The sequence below is a fragment of the Candidozyma haemuli genome (genome assembly GCF_002926055.2).
Source record: "Candidozyma haemuli strain B11899 chromosome Unknown E_2014730914, whole genome shotgun sequence".
Taxonomy (NCBI): Eukaryota; Fungi; Ascomycota; class Pichiomycetes; order Serinales; family Metschnikowiaceae; genus Candidozyma; species Candidozyma haemuli.
Window position 1 is genome coordinate 887948 of NW_020289903.1, and position 18466 is coordinate 906413.

Genomic DNA, 18466 nt, shown 5'->3' on the forward strand with positions numbered 1-18466 from the left:
ATATACTTGTTGAACACCTAAAATTGTAGAAGAAATAGTAATTGCTATTTAGGACTGGTAATGCCTTATCCTGGTGCTATATGACGTAAATTAGACCCAAAATATGTCTCACTTCCACCCAGTACCGCCCTATCCCAAATCCCACTTCTGAATCCCCGTTCAATGCCAAATTCATTGACCCCCATAGAATACTAAACGGAAAACAACTCCACTTCTATCCCTTCCGTCAACTTCCCAGCCACCACCAGATAATCCATGGTGCTTCAAGTGGTTGCGAAATGGCTGCAAAATGGGCTCAAAACTCGCCAACCAAGCAGCACCACGAACAAATCACATCAACAAATATACCCATCAGCAAGCCAAGAGATGACTTATTACACTCCTAATAACAAATTTCCATAAAATTCCCTCCCTTTGGTACTTCCATCATTTCGTCCAGGAGGCACTGGTGCACACGTTAGACGAATCTATATGTTTCCACAGATTACGCACAGTTACCAACAAGTACATACCCCATACTTTTCTTGATTTCAACCCAGCATTGACTTTCCATTGATATAGTCAGTACTATAAACGGATTTCCATCCCCTTATACATTTATAGAACCCAATACACCTCCAACACATCCCAAGCCACAGTTACTCCATCATGTCAGGAATGTGGATCATTGGCTACGGCCTGCTTATCTTTAAGCCACCACCACTTTACGAGTTCAAGGTGACTGGAACCCTCAAGGGCTACATTCGCCGGTTCTGGCAGTCGTCTTCAGATCACAGAGGTACTCCTGAAAGCCCAGGCAGAGTGGTCACGCTTATGTCTCTCGATGACTTGAAGAGCCACAACAGATTCCATAATGATTTGTGTACTTATGAACTCAATCCGAAATTGGGAGAGTCTAATATAGCTACAACGTCGGTGGCTGACCTTCCCAGTGGTGCATTGGCCAATGGGATCCATGACGTGCAACATAGAATAGATCAACTAGAGGAGGATGATTTGAAGGTGTGGGGAGTGGCATATTATGTTCCGCCAGAACATGTGGATGAAATGAAGGCGTATTTGGATGTCAGAGAACAAGATGGCTACACGCTTCACCAGGTCAAGTTCCAAGTACATAGTGTTCCTGATGAGGCAAAGGCGGCTATAAGTGATATTCCTCGCGACAAAGATGGAGACCTTTTCATTGAGTCATTCATCTACATCGGCACCATAGATAACGAGTCCTTTGTTGGTCCTGAGAGCGTCCAGGATACGGCTGCTGTCATTAAAACCAGCCGTGGACCCAGCGGTCCTAACTTTGAGTACTTGAACGAGCTTACTAAAGCAGTAAGAGCTCTTGATCCGCAACTCAGATCTAGAGACTTCTACCTCGAAGATCTCGTCGCTCTTGCTGAACCCGCAAAATAGATCAAAGTATACACATAGATAAAAAAAAATTAGCTAAAAAGAAGCCTGATGTAAAAATGAAGCCGTTAAAGCTCTTAGAACTTCAAAAAACAAAAAGAAATCTCCCGGGGGTGAGTCGAACACCCGATCTCAAGATTACAATCACATTACAGTCTCGCGCCTTAGCCAGCTTGGCCACCGAGAGGATCTCTTGAAGGGAACTATTTTTGCTTTTATATATCACCTATATTTGAGAAACCCACAAAAGTCATGATTTCAGTTCTTTTTACGTCCGGAAAGTATTTTAAGAATTACAATTCCAGTGCTGAAATTATCGAAATTAAAGTTTTTTAGCCAAAAAAGAAGGTTTTTCAAAACGAAACTACACGAAAAGTCCATTTCCTTATCCATTAAACTACCCTATCTAACATAAACCTAACCCATGGGATTGATAGCTGCACAGGCAGATTCTATCAAGCTAGCGACGCGATCGATCTCAGATTGAGCGTCTCCAAATTTTCCTTTGGCTGCAGCATCACGTACCATAGGGAAACTGTTCCAGTGGTACTTTGAAGAGTCATCCGTAGATGGCGCATCAAATGGGGCACCGAAAAGATAGTTTGCATATCCCACTCTTGGACGCAGAGCCTCGTTGCTGAGGAAGTATGAGTCAAAAAGAACCATATTCTGGTTCATCAGGCGTCTTGTGGCAGCAAACACTGGTGGTTCCATACCACTGTGTTCAATGAAGTTCTTCCAATCAACTTGCCTAATCCTCATCTGGTGAGCGTCACGTCTGAGCTTATCAATAGCACGTTTTAACCCATCGAAAGAGAATTTAGTCGTAACTGGCGAAGGGTACGCCTTTATTTGGTCTGAGATGTATTTTTCAAGATCTTTCTGGTGATCGGATAAGTCATTGGCAAGGCTCTCAAAGTCGAATGGGATCATGGGGTTCTCAACAAGTTCGAGGCCCACTCTAGCAAGAACCTCAACAACCTGCTTATGCTTCTTCACTTCAGGGTCGACTTTCTTGTCGGTGAAGGTCCTGAAAGTATCAGCACAGGTTCCCTCAACAAAGTCACCCTTGTACGCGACCTCCATGGCGGGCATGTTGATCTCGTTGATGAAAGGCACATAGTTTCTCTCTTCCAACATGCTATAGGAGATATCATCCTTGCCCTGGTTCCGGGATTTGTAAAGATCGTAGAGCGACTGGAGAGAGCCGGATTTCTGGTCTTCAGTAAGACTAACCTTCTTCATGGCATCCTTGATAATATTTTGAACAAATGGATGGGCCTCGATTGATAATTTGTCACCGGTGACCAAACCGTTGATATCAATGTAAGTGTAGCCTTCGCTAATAAGAGAATCTTTTCTGGCTTCGACCCACTTGGCGCATCCAGCCAAGTTGTTCTCAGTACCATCGAAAGAAACGAAATACAATGACCTAGTAGGAGTCCAGTTGTACTTTCTCTGGAGACCAGAGAAGATCTTAACAAGCTCCAACAATGCAGCGGTGCCACTGGCGGATGACATAGCGCCGTAACAAGAAGAATCACGAGCAGCACCGAAAAGAACACCCTTTTCAGGCTGTTCACGACCAGGAATGTGGCCAACAATGTTCCAGATTGGGTGGGTCATGCGCTCAGTATTCTTGACAACAAGCTTGATCTTAGGATTCTTATCAAGGCTACCCGAAAAGAAGCCATCACCAAAATCAACACCCTGGTTCTTGAGTTTGCTCACAAAAGCCATACCATCTTTCCAGCTAACAGGAATAGAAGGTATCTTTGGAGTGGCCTTCGAATGTTCCCAGTCAGTATTAGAGAAGTAAGTGCCATGCTTGGACCAACCTGGTCTCAACACATCACCGGCGCTGTATCTCCAGAGACCAACGTTCGTCTTCTTGATAGTATCATCAGCTGCATCTCCTGCAAATGGAACTTTTGGAGATATGAACACCACAGCCTTGACACCAAGCTGAGTAGCTGCATAAACCTTGTTTGCTTCTGGGGTCTCGCCTCCATATTTGACGAAAAGGATGGCTCCCTTGAGGTCCATGCGCTCATGCAAGAGTTTCTGCAAGTCTTCAGGATCACCATGGTTACCATAAATGAATGGAGCCTCAATTTCACCATCTGAGCTAGGAGAATTAGGGTTAAACGCCATAAGTTGCTCATGGACATTGTCTCTGCCGCCCAAAGAAGCCAGAAGCGAGCCGTCAGCCAATCTGAGGTACGAATCGCCCGTGGGGAAGTTCAAAAACGTCTCGAGCTCATGAAAGTCGACGTTCGTGATACCATTGTTGGTGAAGTAGCTCTCCACATACCGAGCCAAAGCCAAGTCTCCCATAGTACCAGCCATGTGGGGCATCGACGAGAGGTACTGCAAGTTCTCCTGGAGAGTTCTCCCCTCGATATAATGGGCCAACGTATCGCCCAACTTGTCTGTATCGTAAAAGTGTCCCGAAGAGAAGGCGCCTCCAGAGGTGCCGTTAATGCCATCAGTGTTTTCATTCTCCGACACCACAAACATCAACATCACCACCAAAAACACATACAACAACCGCTTTACCACCAACGGATTGCCCAACTTGAGCAACAGCAGCTCGTAGTGGCGGTGGAAGTAGTTATACACCTCATATATCGGATCTAGACAGCGAACCACCGGGTCCACCACCTTATCCCTAAAGGTGAAAGCACATCTCTTTGAAACAAACACAAACCGCTTAATCACGCTATCCCGCTTCACGGGCTCGTACACTTCGTCGTCGTCGATCTCAAACTGCTCTATTGGAGGTGCAACATTGGAACTTCCGGAACCCGAAGCAAAGCCATAGCCAGTATCGTCGTCGTCCCCGTCCCGCAGGGTGCGAGGAGGCGACTCACTATTGCTGTCGTACGCAGGCGGAAGTGACGGCAACGAGCCGTTCGACAACCGTTCGTAGGACATTTGGTGGGGAATAGTAGTAGTAGGTTATGAGATACGATACGGTTCGGATTGATGTTAGGGTGCGAAAAGCGTAGGCGTAAGGCGCAGGTCAGCCAAGACAAGACAGAGGGAAGGTGAAGAAGAAGAGGGTTAGGGGAGGGTTGGGAAAGTGAAGGTTGGTGGATTTGGAGGTGGAATGGGGAGGAACGGTTTGGATGAAAATTGGGCTGTTTGGGGGAGAACTGGATTTTATAGAGTGGTGGTTGGTACTGTGGTTGGTGAGATTCTGGGGTTCTGGCTGGAGATCTGCTTTTCGCAGCCAAACCGTGAAGGTGGATGGAGAAGCGAGGTGGGTAGGTGGAGAGGAATGAATTAGGGGTGATTTAGGGGTGGAGGTTGCGTTTTTACAGACTTAAAGATGGTAGGAAATGTGGGGTTGGAGGAACTGGACGGTGGTATTTGGAAGGTGGTTATGGTCTTGTGACTGGAGACGAGGAATGGAAAGAGAGGGTTAGAGGGTTGATAGTTAAGAGAGAAGTTAAGGGAAGACTTATGATTTGGACAAGATTACTCTTAAGAGGGCAATTTAAGCCTTTTGATCTTGAATATACAATGAGTCCAAAGAACGGTTGACCCTATTGCTGTTATGGGTATTAATAGAAGCTAAGCAGGTACTTCTCTCTTCAGAAATCATTTGAACCTTTTCGAAGTTTTCAAAGGTTATAGTATTTCCGAAGTGGCCTTTAATGGCTCAAAACTCTTCTCTGGTATAAACTCTGTAAGTTAGGTGAAGTTAACCGGTTACCATATACTCAGTATGATTACCTCTTCTTGGTTGCAAACGCTACAACACTAGCTACACTTAGATCCCCTCTTCTTTCCAAATAAATACGACCAATTAGCCAACTCTCTGCCTATTGAATGCCCTTAAATGATATACCCAACTTCTAGATCTTTATACCACTGGTCCTCCCCACTGTGTTCCAGCATTGTCCCATATAAATGGCTGCAAATGGCTGCGAAACACCTCCACCCAAAAGCCTAAACGTCAATAAGCAACACCACTTCCTAGTTCAGCCGGAGTCTTTCGTTTCATTTTCAAACATCACTCTCCCAAAAAGCATTCTTTCGTTCCTGAAAATGTGCCTCCTCCAGTTGCTGACTCATCCAGATACACCTACCACTCCAAACAACAATACACCTATAAACAGCCCAGACTATCAAAAACCCAAAAATCAAAAAAACCAAACTTACCATCATCTTCTTCACCTCACAAAATAACCCATCTTTTTATCCCACCACCACTTCTTCCTTCCTGGGCCCTTGCCATCAGTGGTGGTGTTCCTCGTGGGCTCCTCCTGCACTTGCTGGGCATGGCTTTCTTCTCTTCGCAAGATACCAGGAACACCACCGGTATTCTTTTAGTTAAGAACCAGTTAAACCTGACTTTTTTGTGCTTCGGCATAACATGAACTTTTGGCTCGGGATACCATGAGCAACCAGAACCCTTCACGAAAGGCGCCAGCAAACTCCCACGACTCGAACATGGGGGAAGCTGTGCATGGCCATAGCCATCGCCATTCGAGGAGATCGAACGATTACAGGTCGTTGAATAATGACATTTCCTCGTTGGAACGTCAGGCAAAGCTGGGGAAGAAGGTGAACGCCAACTCACGCAAAAACCAGATCTCCATCAACCATTTGCTTGACTTCCAGCTGTATAGAGACCTGCCAGAGTACCAGAAGCTGCAGAGACCACGCCAGAGAAGAAGAAGCTCAGGTTACGATAATAAGCCTCGGAAACAGAACTTGTTTTTGCATGGTATGAGGTTTATCAACGTGAATTATAAGTTTGTGCTAGACTACAGAAAGAACTATAACGTGCAACAGATTGATCCGAATGTGCCTGTGGATACAGATGACATATTGAGGATTATCGTGCCTAAGGGTAACGCTTGTCCTATTTGCTTATCTGAAGATTTGACTGCTCCTCGTATGATTACATCTTGTGGCCATATCTTGTGTCTCACATGCTTGCTATCGCTTTTAGAAAGCGAGGTTCCTGCCCTGATGAAGAAGGAGAGCAAGGTGATTGTGGAGAAGTATAGAGATTGTCCGTTATGTGGATCGATTATCAGACAGAAGGATGTCAAACCGGTACAGATAGATAACGTGGACGAGCGTTTTGAAGTGCCCAAGATTAAGGATGAAGTGGTACTTACTCTAATGAGTAGGCAACCACATAGGGTATTTCCCTTGCCTCGTCATTTTGAAGAGCTCCAAGAAACTATCGATACATTCCCTTGGGCTGCACAGACAGATCCTGATTTGAGCCAGTACCTGAGATTCTTCAAAGGTGATCTCTCATACTTGGTTAGCATGTACGAGGCAGAGAAAGAGCAAATCAAACGCGCATACGATGAAGAAAAGGAGCTTTATCACGATGACGGTAAGTTTACCAGAATGGCACTTAAGAATATCGACGACGACTTGGCTCTTTGGTCTACTAAGTTCGCATCTGACCTCCCTGAAGTTGCCAAAGCCCATCAAGCTAACAAACTTCAGGGTGCCGGTGCAACATTCTTTTATTACCAAACAGGGTTTAAATCATCGACGGTGTACGTACTTTCACCGCTAGATATCAAGGTGTTGAAGTCTAGTTACAACAATGATTACGCGCTGCTTCCGAGTTCACTCATTGCACAAGTTGAAAACATTCGGTACGAGGAACTAAGCGCAGAAACAGCATTAACAAAGTACAAATATTTACTGCATTTACCACAAGGCACTACGATTGGGTTCTTAGAGTGCAAATGGCAGAACAACGAGTACATCACCAAGGAAACATGGAACACGTTCAAGGCTGATCTCACGAAAAGAAGCAAGCAGTCAAGCAAGAAGTTCCATTCCGAAGAGTCTAAGCGGCGCAGGGCGCTCAATGACGAAGAGAGACGTACTAGAGAGTTCTTTGATCGCGAGAATAATGGCCACCACGAACAAGAGCACGACTGGATGCCGCCTGCCAACTTCGGCAGCCTCAGCATTTCAGATTACAGAGACCTACCAGCATTGAGTGCTGAATCCCACACCGAAGAAGTCGACGCTTCGCTAGACGAGCCTGAGCTGCAAGAGTCCAGAGAAGCACAGATGCAAAGGACCGTCTGGGGAACCAGTATACCCAAATCAGAGCTCCAAAGCATCGAAGGCGAAGATGACGGGTGGGATGCCGAGGAAATGATCAGAAAGGCAAGAGAAGAGATGGAGAAGCACGAAGCCAACGGTACTGCCAACGGCAAAAGAAAAAGAAGAAGAAGAAGCTTATCTTGCTTTCCTCTTCCTAGGCAATAGACAATACACAGCATACCACGCAGGGCAGGTGGAGGCGAAGACATTTCGACTTTATCCTCCACCAGGAACTACCCCAGAATACCATTCTCTTCTTATTCATTGTATACTATATGCTTTTCTCAATGGCCTCCCAAAAGGTCCTCCAACTGGCCTGGGAGTGTACTGGACACATAGATCGCGCCCGAAATGGTGGTTCAAGTACAACACCATGTCTACTGGAAAGAAGGTGAACCTCAAGTATGTAAGGCAAAAAGAAGGTGAAAAATTGTATACTAACATAACAGTTCGGTTAAAGAGTTGAAAAATGCCGTGGAAGAGCATCTTCCTGTGGTTTTTGGCCACTACGGCTATGAGCAGTCGTTCACATTGATAGATATAAAACTTGGCCTTGGACTTGTTACTGTGGCCATTGCTGGGTTCCTTTTCTGGCTAGACAAGAACTACTCGTTCAATGACTCGTACTATGTGATTGCAGGCTCGGTGGCGTTATACTTTGTGATTAGTACTGTGTTACTATACTTTACTTCTGGTCCAGGCTACAAGAACAACAAGTATGTGGGTAAGAAGAAGAAGGACACGATTGCAGTGTTTGCATGGACGACGAAGTACGATCCGATTTATAATGTGAAGGTGGTGCTTAATGGCAACGAGCAGGGAGCTGTGACCAAGGAGATTCCATTCAATAAGATATTTGACCAGTTCGGGTACTTCAACCAGGACGCTGCCGTCCAGGAGTTTGGCGACTTGGTCGAGAAGAAGAGCCAATGATGCATTAGTCTATAAAGTTTACTTATCTGGAAGTTTATCGTCCATCTGGGAGAACCAGCGACACAAGTCTTGTAGGAACACAGGGAGTACCTTGACCAAGGGAAGCCAGTTGGCGTAGAAGGGAGCACATAGAACGCCCATTTCGCCAATGTTGGCTTTCTTCAAGATATCTGTGGCCAACCGGATATGGTTGACTAGCGGCGCAAAGTACGTCCTGCTAGGTGTAACGTCTTTAAACATGTCTGTAGTCAATTGGCCTGGAGCCACGAGAAGAAGACGGATATTCGGTAGGGAGCGAAGCTCTTGTGTGAGACTTTCGTGGACTTGGAAAATGGCTGCCTTTGATGCAGCGTAGACAGAACCGTTCTTTGGCGCCAACGCTGCCAATATGGATGAAACGCTCACAACATATAGCTGTGAGTGCTTATAATGCTTGATATGATGGGAAATGACTTTTCTAAGGGAAGTAATCTGCGCAAACGTGTTGACATTAAACGTCTGGCGGATATCGGCATCGGTAAGGTTTAGTAGCAGGCCACTATTCCTGACGCCAGCATTATTCACAAGCACCGAGATATGCTCATGACGAGCATCCAAGCTGTGCAACACTCCATTGAGCGTATAATGCAAATCGTGATCACGAGAAACGTCACAGCGATGAAATTCAAGCTGCGAAGAGCCAAACTCAAACTCTGGTTTGCGGATATCTAGCACAATCACCTTACCAACCTTATACTCAAAAAGCAACTGCTTCACCAACTCTAGCCCTAGCCCCGATGAGCCGCCCGTCACCAACGCAATGTCGTTCAGTCCAAGCGAAACCCACTCCGACGGTAGTTTATACGCCTGGCTGTATATGGCAGCAGCGTCTATAACGAAAAGAACCAAGTAAGCTATCACATATAGCCAGTGGAAGCGAGTAACTAGACTGTGAGGTTAGTGAAAAATTCCCATTTCAACATGAAATCCAAATTGAACATACCACAACAAAAAAAGCACAGGGTAAAGCAGCCAATGGTAGCGCACGGCCTCCTGAACAAGTTTGTCCACGGTCATAATGATTGGTGGAAAGACCAGTGGTTGGTGGAGCTAAGCGAAATGCATTGAGGAATTGGCAATGCGCACATGAGTAGCTGGATGCAAAACTGGCTGCGAAAAACAGGGAAGGACGAGGGAAGCCATCAAATGATGGATGGGCCATTTATGTTTAGTTAGCTGTTGAAGGAGGTGGTTTTTGGGAGGACCGGTCGAAATCGTAGCCACGGGCAATTCCTGACGCTCCTTCTTCAATGGCGGCACCGCTTTCGTCGTAGTCACTGTCGCTGTCTGCTTCTTGGTCTTTAAAGTCACTTCCAAGACCAGTCCATGCTCTTTGCTGTAAATGTGCTGCTGACGTGGAAACGGTGTTTTTGAGGGCAACGGCCAGGGAGAGTTTCTGGACGAGAGCTGTGGAATCGGTCGGTGTGGGCTCGCCGTCCTGGGAGATCTGGAGATGCTGGAGACGTCTGAGTGGTTTGGACATGCTGGTGTATTGGCCGGTGACGGGATCGAAAACGGGCGCTTCGTCGTCTGAATCGTCGTTGTGGGCTTTTTCTGGTGCTTCTTCAGGCTCCTCGCCAAGCTCGTTCAAAATGCTCTTGAAGTCGGTGACCCATTTACCTGTCCATGACAATTCGTCACTCAATGCTAGCAAAAGCTCATATGGAGTAACGATAGCTTTGAAGTACTCGTTGCTTTGGTCCACAATAATACCTTGATGGTCACATCCAAGCACACACCAAAGGTCTATGGCTTCGAAATTGGCCAATTTGGCAACATTGGGCTTACCAACCACGAAAATGTAATGCTTCTTCCCTGCCTCTTTAAGTTTCTTGCCTATCCCGTTGATCAACTCTCTGGTGTTGCTGAGCGATAGCGTATTCACCAAAATACCAATCGTTCCGGCACTTCTGGCCATGTGCATGTATCTGTAACGTCTCATCAAGTTAGGGTATGGGCCTTGGGACGTGGAGTTGGTAGAAGGGTCGAATAACGTCACCAGCAGGAACTTGGTGGTGAGCTGGAGCAAACGAGGCGTTTCTGGGCTCGTGACATGGAATAATTCGTACTCTGCCAAAACATCACTCTCTTCATCTTCAATAGTATGGAAGACTCTGTTTAATGCTCTTAACTGTGCCTCAGTGCCTTGCACTGGCTGGTACCCCAAAATTGGAGCCTCTTTGCTTTCCACATCTGCAACAACAACATTGCTATAGTCTTCAAGACGCTTCTTCGCTTCATGCAAAATATACGTATATGGAGCATCAGCCATAAGCACAACCTTAGTATCGTCCTCAGGGTACCTGGTTCTTATCTCTTGGACCAACTCGTCCACGTCAACGTATGGCTTACCAAAAACATAAGCACAAGGAAGCTTCGAAACAGCATTCAAACATGCATCGCCAAAGTGTATAAGCAAATCAGACTTGACATGCTCTGCTGCTACCTCATCCACACAGCAAGATGAGTAAGACGTATCTGCCAAAACCCAGAGTTTCTGGGTTGTAGTTATATCAGGAGAATCCTTGGACTTGCAGCAATCTGTCTGACAACTGTTACAGTTCTCTTTTTCTGTTTCTGTCTTGATCTCTTCAGGTACAGCAGTTAGTCCTAGCTTCTTCTGTAACTGCTGAGCTACAGCAGCTGCGTCGCAAACCAAGGAATCTGGGAACTGGAGAGTCACTCTCTTGTGCTTTGGAACCTCCTGGCCCTCTTCGTTTGTCTCCTTTTCACTCAAAAACGCTGCTACCTCATCTAGCTTGTAGTACTCATATATCTTGTCTAGGTAGTTCTCTCCCGGCTGGAGATGGAGATGGGTTCTTTTGATTTCTGTTTTGTCTATTTTCGCATAACTAAACGTCTGTTCGTCTTGGGCAGTAGAAAGCGCCGGCGCTACTAGCTCGGCCAGAGGCATCTTGAGTGGAAAGAATGTGGAGAAGACTTGAAGATCTGATGAGATCCCAGTGGGTGCGCTTTTTTCAGAGAAGAGCATCCCACTGCGCACTCCACAGTGTGGCCCACTTACTGGCTTATTCGGCCCACCCAGCAGGCATGGGACGATAAACGACGACTTTTCCTTGGGTGAGGTTGCCGATCTCGTATTCGCCTCGTTTGACGGTTTTGACGCCGCCCACGTTTTGTTCGAGCACTTGGATCTTCTCGCCAACCTTATCTATCACCACTGACGTATGGTCTGGGTCGCCTGCGGTCTGATAAGCACCGGTGGCCTTGTTTTCGAACTTGGCAGTGGTGAACTGGAGAATATCACCTTTACGGATATCGTCGCATTGTGGACGTGTAACCATAGCGCCGTTAGCACCGCCTTGTACTTCAAGAATGGGGAAACCGTGATGGTAGTAGGTAGACACAAAGGCTTGGTTGGCACAACCTTGCTCCAAGGCATACTTGGCAAGATCCCAACATTCACCACGACCGACTTGTTGGCCTTCGTTGTGGAGGGAATATCCGGCAACATTCACTCCGAATTGCTGACTGTAAGTAACAAGATCAGCATGTGGAGGTACTCTGGTGGTGATTGGAGATGGCATGAAGTCTGCCACCTTCACCTCAGCAGTACTGATATCTTCATTGATCCAGGTGAAGCTGTACTTGACTCTGGATAAGTCCTTAAGACGAACTGTCAATTCTCTCGTAGATGTCTTCTTCCTTCCGCCTAGTCCTCCTTGCGTAGAGTACATAAACGAGGTGGAGTAGTTGAGACCCTGAAGAGACTTTGGAAGCTCCATTGGCTTATCTGTGGCCATGTACCAACCCGTGCTCATCTCCAAATCGAGATCAGGAGGATTAGTTGATGCCTGAGAAGGCGATGGACCAGGACCTGGGCCAGGCGCCGGGTTTGGAACCGGAGCTGGAGCTGGAGGCTGAGAGTTTTGAGGTGGAAGTGGAGCAGCCTTTCTCTCGTAATTCCTTTTAGGAGGTGGTGGAGCAGTCGCCTCAGCTTCACCTTGAGGCGCCTGAGCAGGCTGTGGAGGCTGGCTTGGTTGAGAAGGAGGGCCACCTTGAGTACCGAGAGGCACAATTGGAGTTATTGGAGGATTCGAAGTCTGCGGCACAGATGCATTGAGTGGTGGAAGTCCACGAGAAGTAGTAGAATCATTCTGTCCCGAGCTAGAACGTTGAGAGTCTCTTCTAGGCAAAGCTGGAGGGGGTGCCTTAGAGATTGGTGGAGCACTTGATTGTCCCGCATCTGGTGCCAGTTCTGAAGCCGGTTTAGGAGCAACCGGTGGCTTTGGAGCAAGAGCAGGTTTTGGAGCAATTTCAGGTTTCGAAGCGACATCAGGCTTTGGCGCTATCTCAGGCTTTGGCGCTATCTCAGGCTTTGGCGCTACCTCAGGCTTTGGAGCAATTTCTGGCTTTGGAGCTATTTCTGGCTTTGGAGCTATTTCAGGTTTTGGCGCCACGGCAGGCTTTGGAGCAATTTCTGGTTTCAGACCAAGAGCTGGTTTAGCTGGTTTTGGAGGTTTTGCTGGCTTAGCAGGTTTAGGAGGAGCAGCCTTTTTTACTGGAGCCGATGCTTCAGCCGTTGGTGAAGCAGCACCGTTCCTTAACTGAGCTATTTGTGCAGCAAAATTTGGGGTCCCATCAGATGAAGCAGCCGGAGCAGGAGGTGCACTAGGCGTCTCTGGCTCATTATCAGCCATGGCATAAGGAGGAGGAGGCGATGCAGCGCGTGGTGCTTCCCTTGATGGAAGACTAGGAGGAGCATTGCCCGATGGAGCAGGATTTGAAGGAAGCGCAGGTTTCGATTGAGGTTTAGGTGGAGCTGGTTTGGCTGGTTTGGATGCAACCGCAGAAGCAGAATCCGAATTCCTCAGTGGCAACTGTGGAGGAGGGCCTGGAGCAACTGGATTAGGAGCAGCAGGATTAGGGGCATTAGGAGTTGGTGGTGGGATATTCGAAGGCTGTTTTGGTGGGATCTTCTGGTATCCTACTGGCGGTTGGCCATCCTTTCTTATACCTGGAGGAGGAATAAACAGCGTGGGATCAGGAGCAGTGCTTTGATACCTTTTAATCGAACCCGACAGAGACGGAAGTTCTGGCGAAGCCCTAGACTCTCTTGAATGTAGCGACGCAGTCAGACCAGCAGGAGACTTTGGCACTCCAGGACTAGGAGCACCATTTCTACCCTTATGAATTGGAGGAGGAGCAAACTGGCTCAAATCCACGTCAGGCCTGAACATTTGCACTTTCTTCGACTCGCCAGTGCTTGATTCAGAAGAAACCTGTTCTGGCTGTGATTGAGCCGTAGACTGAGGAGCAATCTGGGCATTATTCTGCATTGGAGAGCCCTGAGGAGCCTGTGAATACTGAGCATACTGAGGAGGTTGAGGTGGACCACTTTGCTGAGAGCTATAAGAGTTTTCTCTCGGAGGAGGTGGAGGTGGAGGTCCTCTCAGTTCATTAGGACCAGTACCTGGAGCCTGAGCGTATGAAGGAGTCGTACCTGGAGCCTGTTCGTAGCTAGGCACGTTATTTTGTGGCTGATACGGTTGGTAAGGTTGTTGCTGCTGTTGTTGCTGCTGTTGTTGAGGTTGTTGTTGCTGCTGAGGTTGATACGGTTGAGGCTGGTACGGCTGAGGCTGATACTGTTGGGGCTGGTACGGCTGCGGTTGGTAAGGTTGAGGTTGGTATTGTTGCTGTTGATCTGGCTGCTGCTGGTACCCCTGTTGTTGCTGGTAGCCTTGTTGTTGCTGGGCAGGTTGCTGGGCAGGCTGCTGGGGAGGCTGCTGGTACTGTTGCTGACCAGAGGCCTGGGGTTGCTGAGGCTGACCAGAGGCCTGGGGTTGCTGAGGCTGCTGATAATTCTGCTGTTGGTAGTTTTGCTGCTGCTGCTGAGGCTGCTGAGAGCCAGACGTATACTGAGTCCTCTGTGGAGCTGGATACTTGGACTTCTCGCCTGCCTTGGGCACCTCATGAGCTCCAACGTTTCTCTTCACTGGCCCAGGCAAAGCAGCCAATGTCTCCTTATCTGGCGGCGTATACTGGTAATTGGTATACGAAGAACCACCTTCAGACGAACTGCCACCACTTTGATCAGGTGGAGGCAACCCTTTCCTCTTAGCCTCGTTCTTCTTATACGTATCGTGGCCAGCTTTGGCCACCGCCTTGCTTCCTCGGCTAATTCCTCGGGCCGTAGAAGCACCGAATGATTTGAAAGAGTCCTTATTATTGTCCCAGAACGACATGCTATTGGTCGTTTCGATTTCTTGGGCGTTTCTGGTGATGTGTAGTTAGAGATTGGAGGCTGTGACAGATAGTGGAGTAGGAGTAGGTGTCGCGCGCATAAAGAAAGCTAAATGGCTGCGAAAGACGAGAGACACAAAATTGGGAAAAGCCAACGTCATTGCGGCTGGTGAAATAAGCTATTTTTTTGTATTCTTGTGTTTTTTTTTTATGATTTTTCTTGAGTTGGTTTAGCCGACAATCGGCACAAAGAGGTAACTGAGGAGACTTCCTACTGCCAAACCGAAGGTGAGGAACACTGTAGCAAAGCCTCCGGCGGCCTCTTTTTCTTCGTCAGTGGTGCAGTTGTCGCCAACCACCATGAAGCAGGAAGTGCACAACTGGCCGTTGGAGAAGCCAAAGAGGAATTGTAGTAAGACGTACCAGGCGTCGGAGGAGATGACGGGAGAGGAGGTGCCTGGGTGGATGTTGCATGTCATGAAGAGTGGGATGAATACTAATCTTAGTATGGCGATGTTGATCAACTTTTTCGGTGCTCTGACGAGGAAGTACGAATTGGGCATACCGCAGAGCACTCTGCCGACGAGATCGCCCATGTTCCAGACCAAATAGATGAACGGGATGTAGATGCTCTTTTTGAATAAAACAAACTCGGGGTTTTGTCTGACTGACGTGACGGTGGATGCAAACACTGGGAACACTAAGGTGATGCAGAAAGTGATGAAGATCGCCATGACAATGAGTTTGAGCTTGCTCCAGAGCAATCCAAAGGGTACATGCTTCTTTTGCGTGATTTGGATAGGTTCCTCGGCGTCCTCTTGACCTTCTTCGCCGTCTAACGATACATAGGCACTGGCATTCTTGTATCTGTTGGCCAAACCAAGCATAAACACCGAGATAAGCGCCACAAGGCATGCGCTAAGGAAGTAGATCGTAAGCCCGACGTTTTTTGCCTTGTGTGGATGAGATTCACCCGAATCCTCGTTTTCGTTCTTTCCAGTCAATAAAAGAGAACATATAAGCGCCAACGGTGGAAGAGCACCAGCGATAGCTTGTCCCACCATCACACCGTTCGTATAAATGCTTCCAAGCACATTTGCCGACGACAAAGCACCGTTTTGAGCCAAACTCGACGCCATACCGCTCAAAAGCACCGTCACCATAAGAAGACCAAAGAACGAGTAATCTTTCATGAAAATAAAAAAATCAGCATAACACGTCAACGCCAAAAACGCAAATATCGCCACCGTCACCACCAAACCAGTGAATATCCTCTTATGGTAATTCACGCCCTCCTGTTTCTGCGATAAGTAGTACGACGTCAACATCGTAGTCACCGTAGACACCGACATGAACGTCGACGAGTACGCCTTCGAAAGACCAGGCGTATCGCTAAACCGGTCCCCATAGTATGCTGATGCAGATAAATAACAGTTCCACGGCCAGAGCAACGCTATGCCTATCAGCGTATAAGCAGCATATGTCAACAGTGAAAGATGAAGCTGAACAGACGAAGAGAGCCTGAACACCACCGGGTCGTGGGCAGCACGTGGGCTAGGGGAGCCACTCGGGGACGACATGGGCTCCAATTCGAATTCTTCGGTCACTTTTGAAAAGAACGAAGTTTGGGTTAGTATGGGTAATTCACGCCCAGAGTAAGTAGTGCTCTTCGCGTCTTATCAATAGGGCGTCTGTGATATGTCAAAAGTGGGTGCGCACCGATAAGCTGTGTGCCTGCTGCTTCTGATTTGCAGCCATTAGGAATGACAGGAGGGTACTGTTATGGTTGTTTTTGTTTGAATTCGGGTAATTCTTGTTTCAGGTGTAAATGCTCGAGGTCATGTTTCATTCGGGAAAACATGTTCATGAGAAGGTAGTGGGGCTCTTTGAGTGGAAGTCGTAGAGGTGATGCATCGTTAACCCATGGAGCGTCTTGGGCATTCTGAGTGTCTAGGTGGAATCTTTGTAGAAGGGAAGACCACTCGTCGTAGGTATACTGTTTGTGAGGTTGTTCTAGGGCGTCGAGAACGATAGCCTCGAGGATCTCGAGGTCTGCGATGGTCTTGTTGATGTAGTTTTGGGTGGGATCCTGGGAGGATGTAGGGGTAGTTGATTCTTTGGGGGATGGAGATTCAAGGTCTTCTTGAAGTTCAGCTTCGTCAGATGTTCTCCATTGGAGCAAGAGCTTCAACATTAGCTCTATACGGTCGCCAGTGTTGAAAGCTGCATCTGCTACTGTCGATATGATTATCGTCATAAGGGGAACGGCTCCCATGGCCCATTGGATAAAGAAAGCTCGTCCAAAGACGGAGGCAGGTGCAAAGTCTCCATACCCGATCGTCAAAAGGCAAAGGAAACAAAAGTACATCGAGTTGAAGTACGTCCAGTCTTCAGCGACATATAGCACCACAGACCCGATTTGCCAGAACCCAACGAACATGAATAAACTCATGATACCGTTGAAACGGATCTGACGGCGGTTGACGCCTTCCCTCATGTCCCTCATGAGCTGAAACGAGTCCTGGAAAATAGGATCTTCTGGGTTCCTTTCGTACCTATCCAAAAGCTTCAAGCGTCGTACCTCTACGTGGTGCCAAAACACGCTAGGTCCAGCTGAATGTACAACCACTCTAATTATCGTCGTTACGACCATACCCAGGTTTATAATCCCAACAAAGGAGAATATAAGTGCAACCACTTTGGCTCCAGTCGACACAGGGTGTATATCGCCTAGTCCCACAGTAAACACAGAAACAACACAGTAATATAAAGAAGCCCCATATGATAACCCACCTATAAGATGTTTCATCACCGCAGTGCCAATAGCCTGCCATATAGCAAATACCATAGTATAGTTAATAAGCAGCCGCTGCTGCTGGTCAAGATTATAACAAGCAGGGTACTTCTTGAGTTTATACCCTATAAGGTTGATCAACTGGACAATAGAGCACGAATAGTACATGAATATAGTCCACACAGCAAGCCAGAAGCCCTCAGAGCGTCTATATTCCACATCTCCACCCACAAAGCTAGCGTTTGTCAAAAGAACCGCTATAAGAAGCATAGAAGCAGCGGAAATCCAACACAATATCAGAACACTCTGTGTGACAAGGTACCGAAGCGTTCCTGAAAAGTTCATGAGCAACGAGACGTTACCTATAATACCAGCCACAAACGCTGTCCAATTGAGTACCTTAGCAGCAGTATCCTCCCCCACCAACTCTTCCGTATTTAGGTCAATTCTCCAATGTTCTATCAACGCCACGAGCGATATAAGGTTCCCCAAAGGCGCCAAACAGGCAGATATCAATGGAAAGTATGAGGACACACAGAGCCACACTATAAAGTGTTTCTGGCCTGGCTCGACGTTCAAATTTGTCACTGTAATTAACGGTACATTCAAAGCATGCTTCAAGTACTTCTCTGTCTGGGGCAATGGCTCTTCAAAGGACTTGGAACTGAGCTCATCTAAGTACTTCTGGTTAAACAAGGGTGCTAGTTTCTCTTTATGTGATTCCACGTGGGCTCTTCGTAGAACCAATTCGGCGTTCTTCTGGTTGAGTCCAACGTAAGTAGCAGCTTTAGAGAGCCACGTGGGCTTCGTTCTTGGAGGTGCTGCCATTCGGCATATCCGGAGTCTGGTAGTATCAGTATATGATGATATGCGAATGGCTGCGAAATATGGGACCATCAAGCAGACACTGAAAGCGTGCAATAAATACGTCCATGTGGATCTGGGAAAAGATTTGCCTACATCTAACCTAACTATCCGTGTATGCTGACTATT

The 18466-nt window shown here is 47.3% G+C and overlaps 6 protein-coding genes and 1 non-coding gene across 7 annotated transcripts; 3 read left to right on the forward strand and 4 right to left on the reverse strand. All coding sequences in view use genetic code 12, as the record gives it.

Annotated features, from left to right (window-relative positions):
* Positions 1 to 648: 648 nt before the first annotated feature.
* On the forward strand, positions 649 to 1407 carry CXQ85_003561 (gamma-glutamylcyclotransferase; the record flags this gene model as incomplete). The annotated part of the gene is made up of 1 exon (XM_025487199.1): positions 649 to 1407. The coding sequence occupies one exon, from the start codon at positions 649 to 651 to the stop codon at positions 1405 to 1407; it is 759 nt and encodes a 252-aa protein (XP_025340647.1).
* A 100-nt stretch (positions 1408 to 1507) lies between these two features.
* On the reverse strand, positions 1508 to 1591 carry CXQ85_003562. The gene has a single exon. It is a non-coding gene; the product is annotated as a tRNA-Tyr (tRNA).
* Positions 1592 to 1821: 230 nt separating this feature from the next.
* Positions 1822 to 4341, reverse strand: CXQ85_003563 (putative zinc metalloprotease; the record flags this gene model as incomplete). Its single annotated transcript, XM_025487200.1, has 1 exon — positions 1822 to 4341. The coding sequence occupies one exon, from the start codon at positions 4339 to 4341 to the stop codon at positions 1822 to 1824; it is 2520 nt and encodes an 839-aa protein (XP_025340648.1).
* Positions 4342 to 5811: 1470 nt separating this feature from the next.
* CXQ85_003564 (uncharacterized protein) lies at positions 5812 to 7668 on the forward strand (the record flags this gene model as incomplete). Its single annotated transcript, XM_025487201.1, has 1 exon — positions 5812 to 7668. One exon carries the CDS (start codon positions 5812 to 5814, stop codon positions 7666 to 7668), a length of 1857 nt encoding a protein of 618 aa, XP_025340649.1.
* A 208-nt stretch (positions 7669 to 7876) lies between these two features.
* Positions 7877 to 8436, forward strand: SPC2 (signal peptidase complex subunit; the record flags this gene model as incomplete). The annotated part of the gene is made up of 2 exons (XM_025487202.1): positions 7877 to 7905; positions 7953 to 8436. 2 exons carry the CDS (start codon positions 7877 to 7879, stop codon positions 8434 to 8436), a joined length of 513 nt encoding a protein of 170 aa, XP_025340650.1.
* A 22-nt stretch (positions 8437 to 8458) lies between these two features.
* CXQ85_003566 (diphthamide biosynthesis protein 2) lies at positions 8459 to 11389 on the reverse strand (the record flags this gene model as incomplete). The annotated part of the gene is made up of 3 exons (XM_025487203.1): positions 8459 to 8462; positions 8516 to 9364; positions 9681 to 11389. 3 exons carry the CDS (start codon positions 11387 to 11389, stop codon positions 8459 to 8461), a joined length of 2562 nt encoding a protein of 853 aa, XP_025340651.1.
* Positions 11390 to 11504: 115 nt separating this feature from the next.
* Positions 11505 to 18301, reverse strand: CXQ85_003567 (uncharacterized protein; the record flags this gene model as incomplete). Its single annotated transcript, XM_025487204.1, has 3 exons — positions 11505 to 14712; positions 14977 to 16233; positions 16539 to 18301. The coding sequence occupies 3 exons, from the start codon at positions 18299 to 18301 to the stop codon at positions 11505 to 11507; spliced, it is 6228 nt and encodes a 2075-aa protein (XP_025340652.1).
* Between the last annotated feature and the right edge of the window lie 165 nt (positions 18302 to 18466).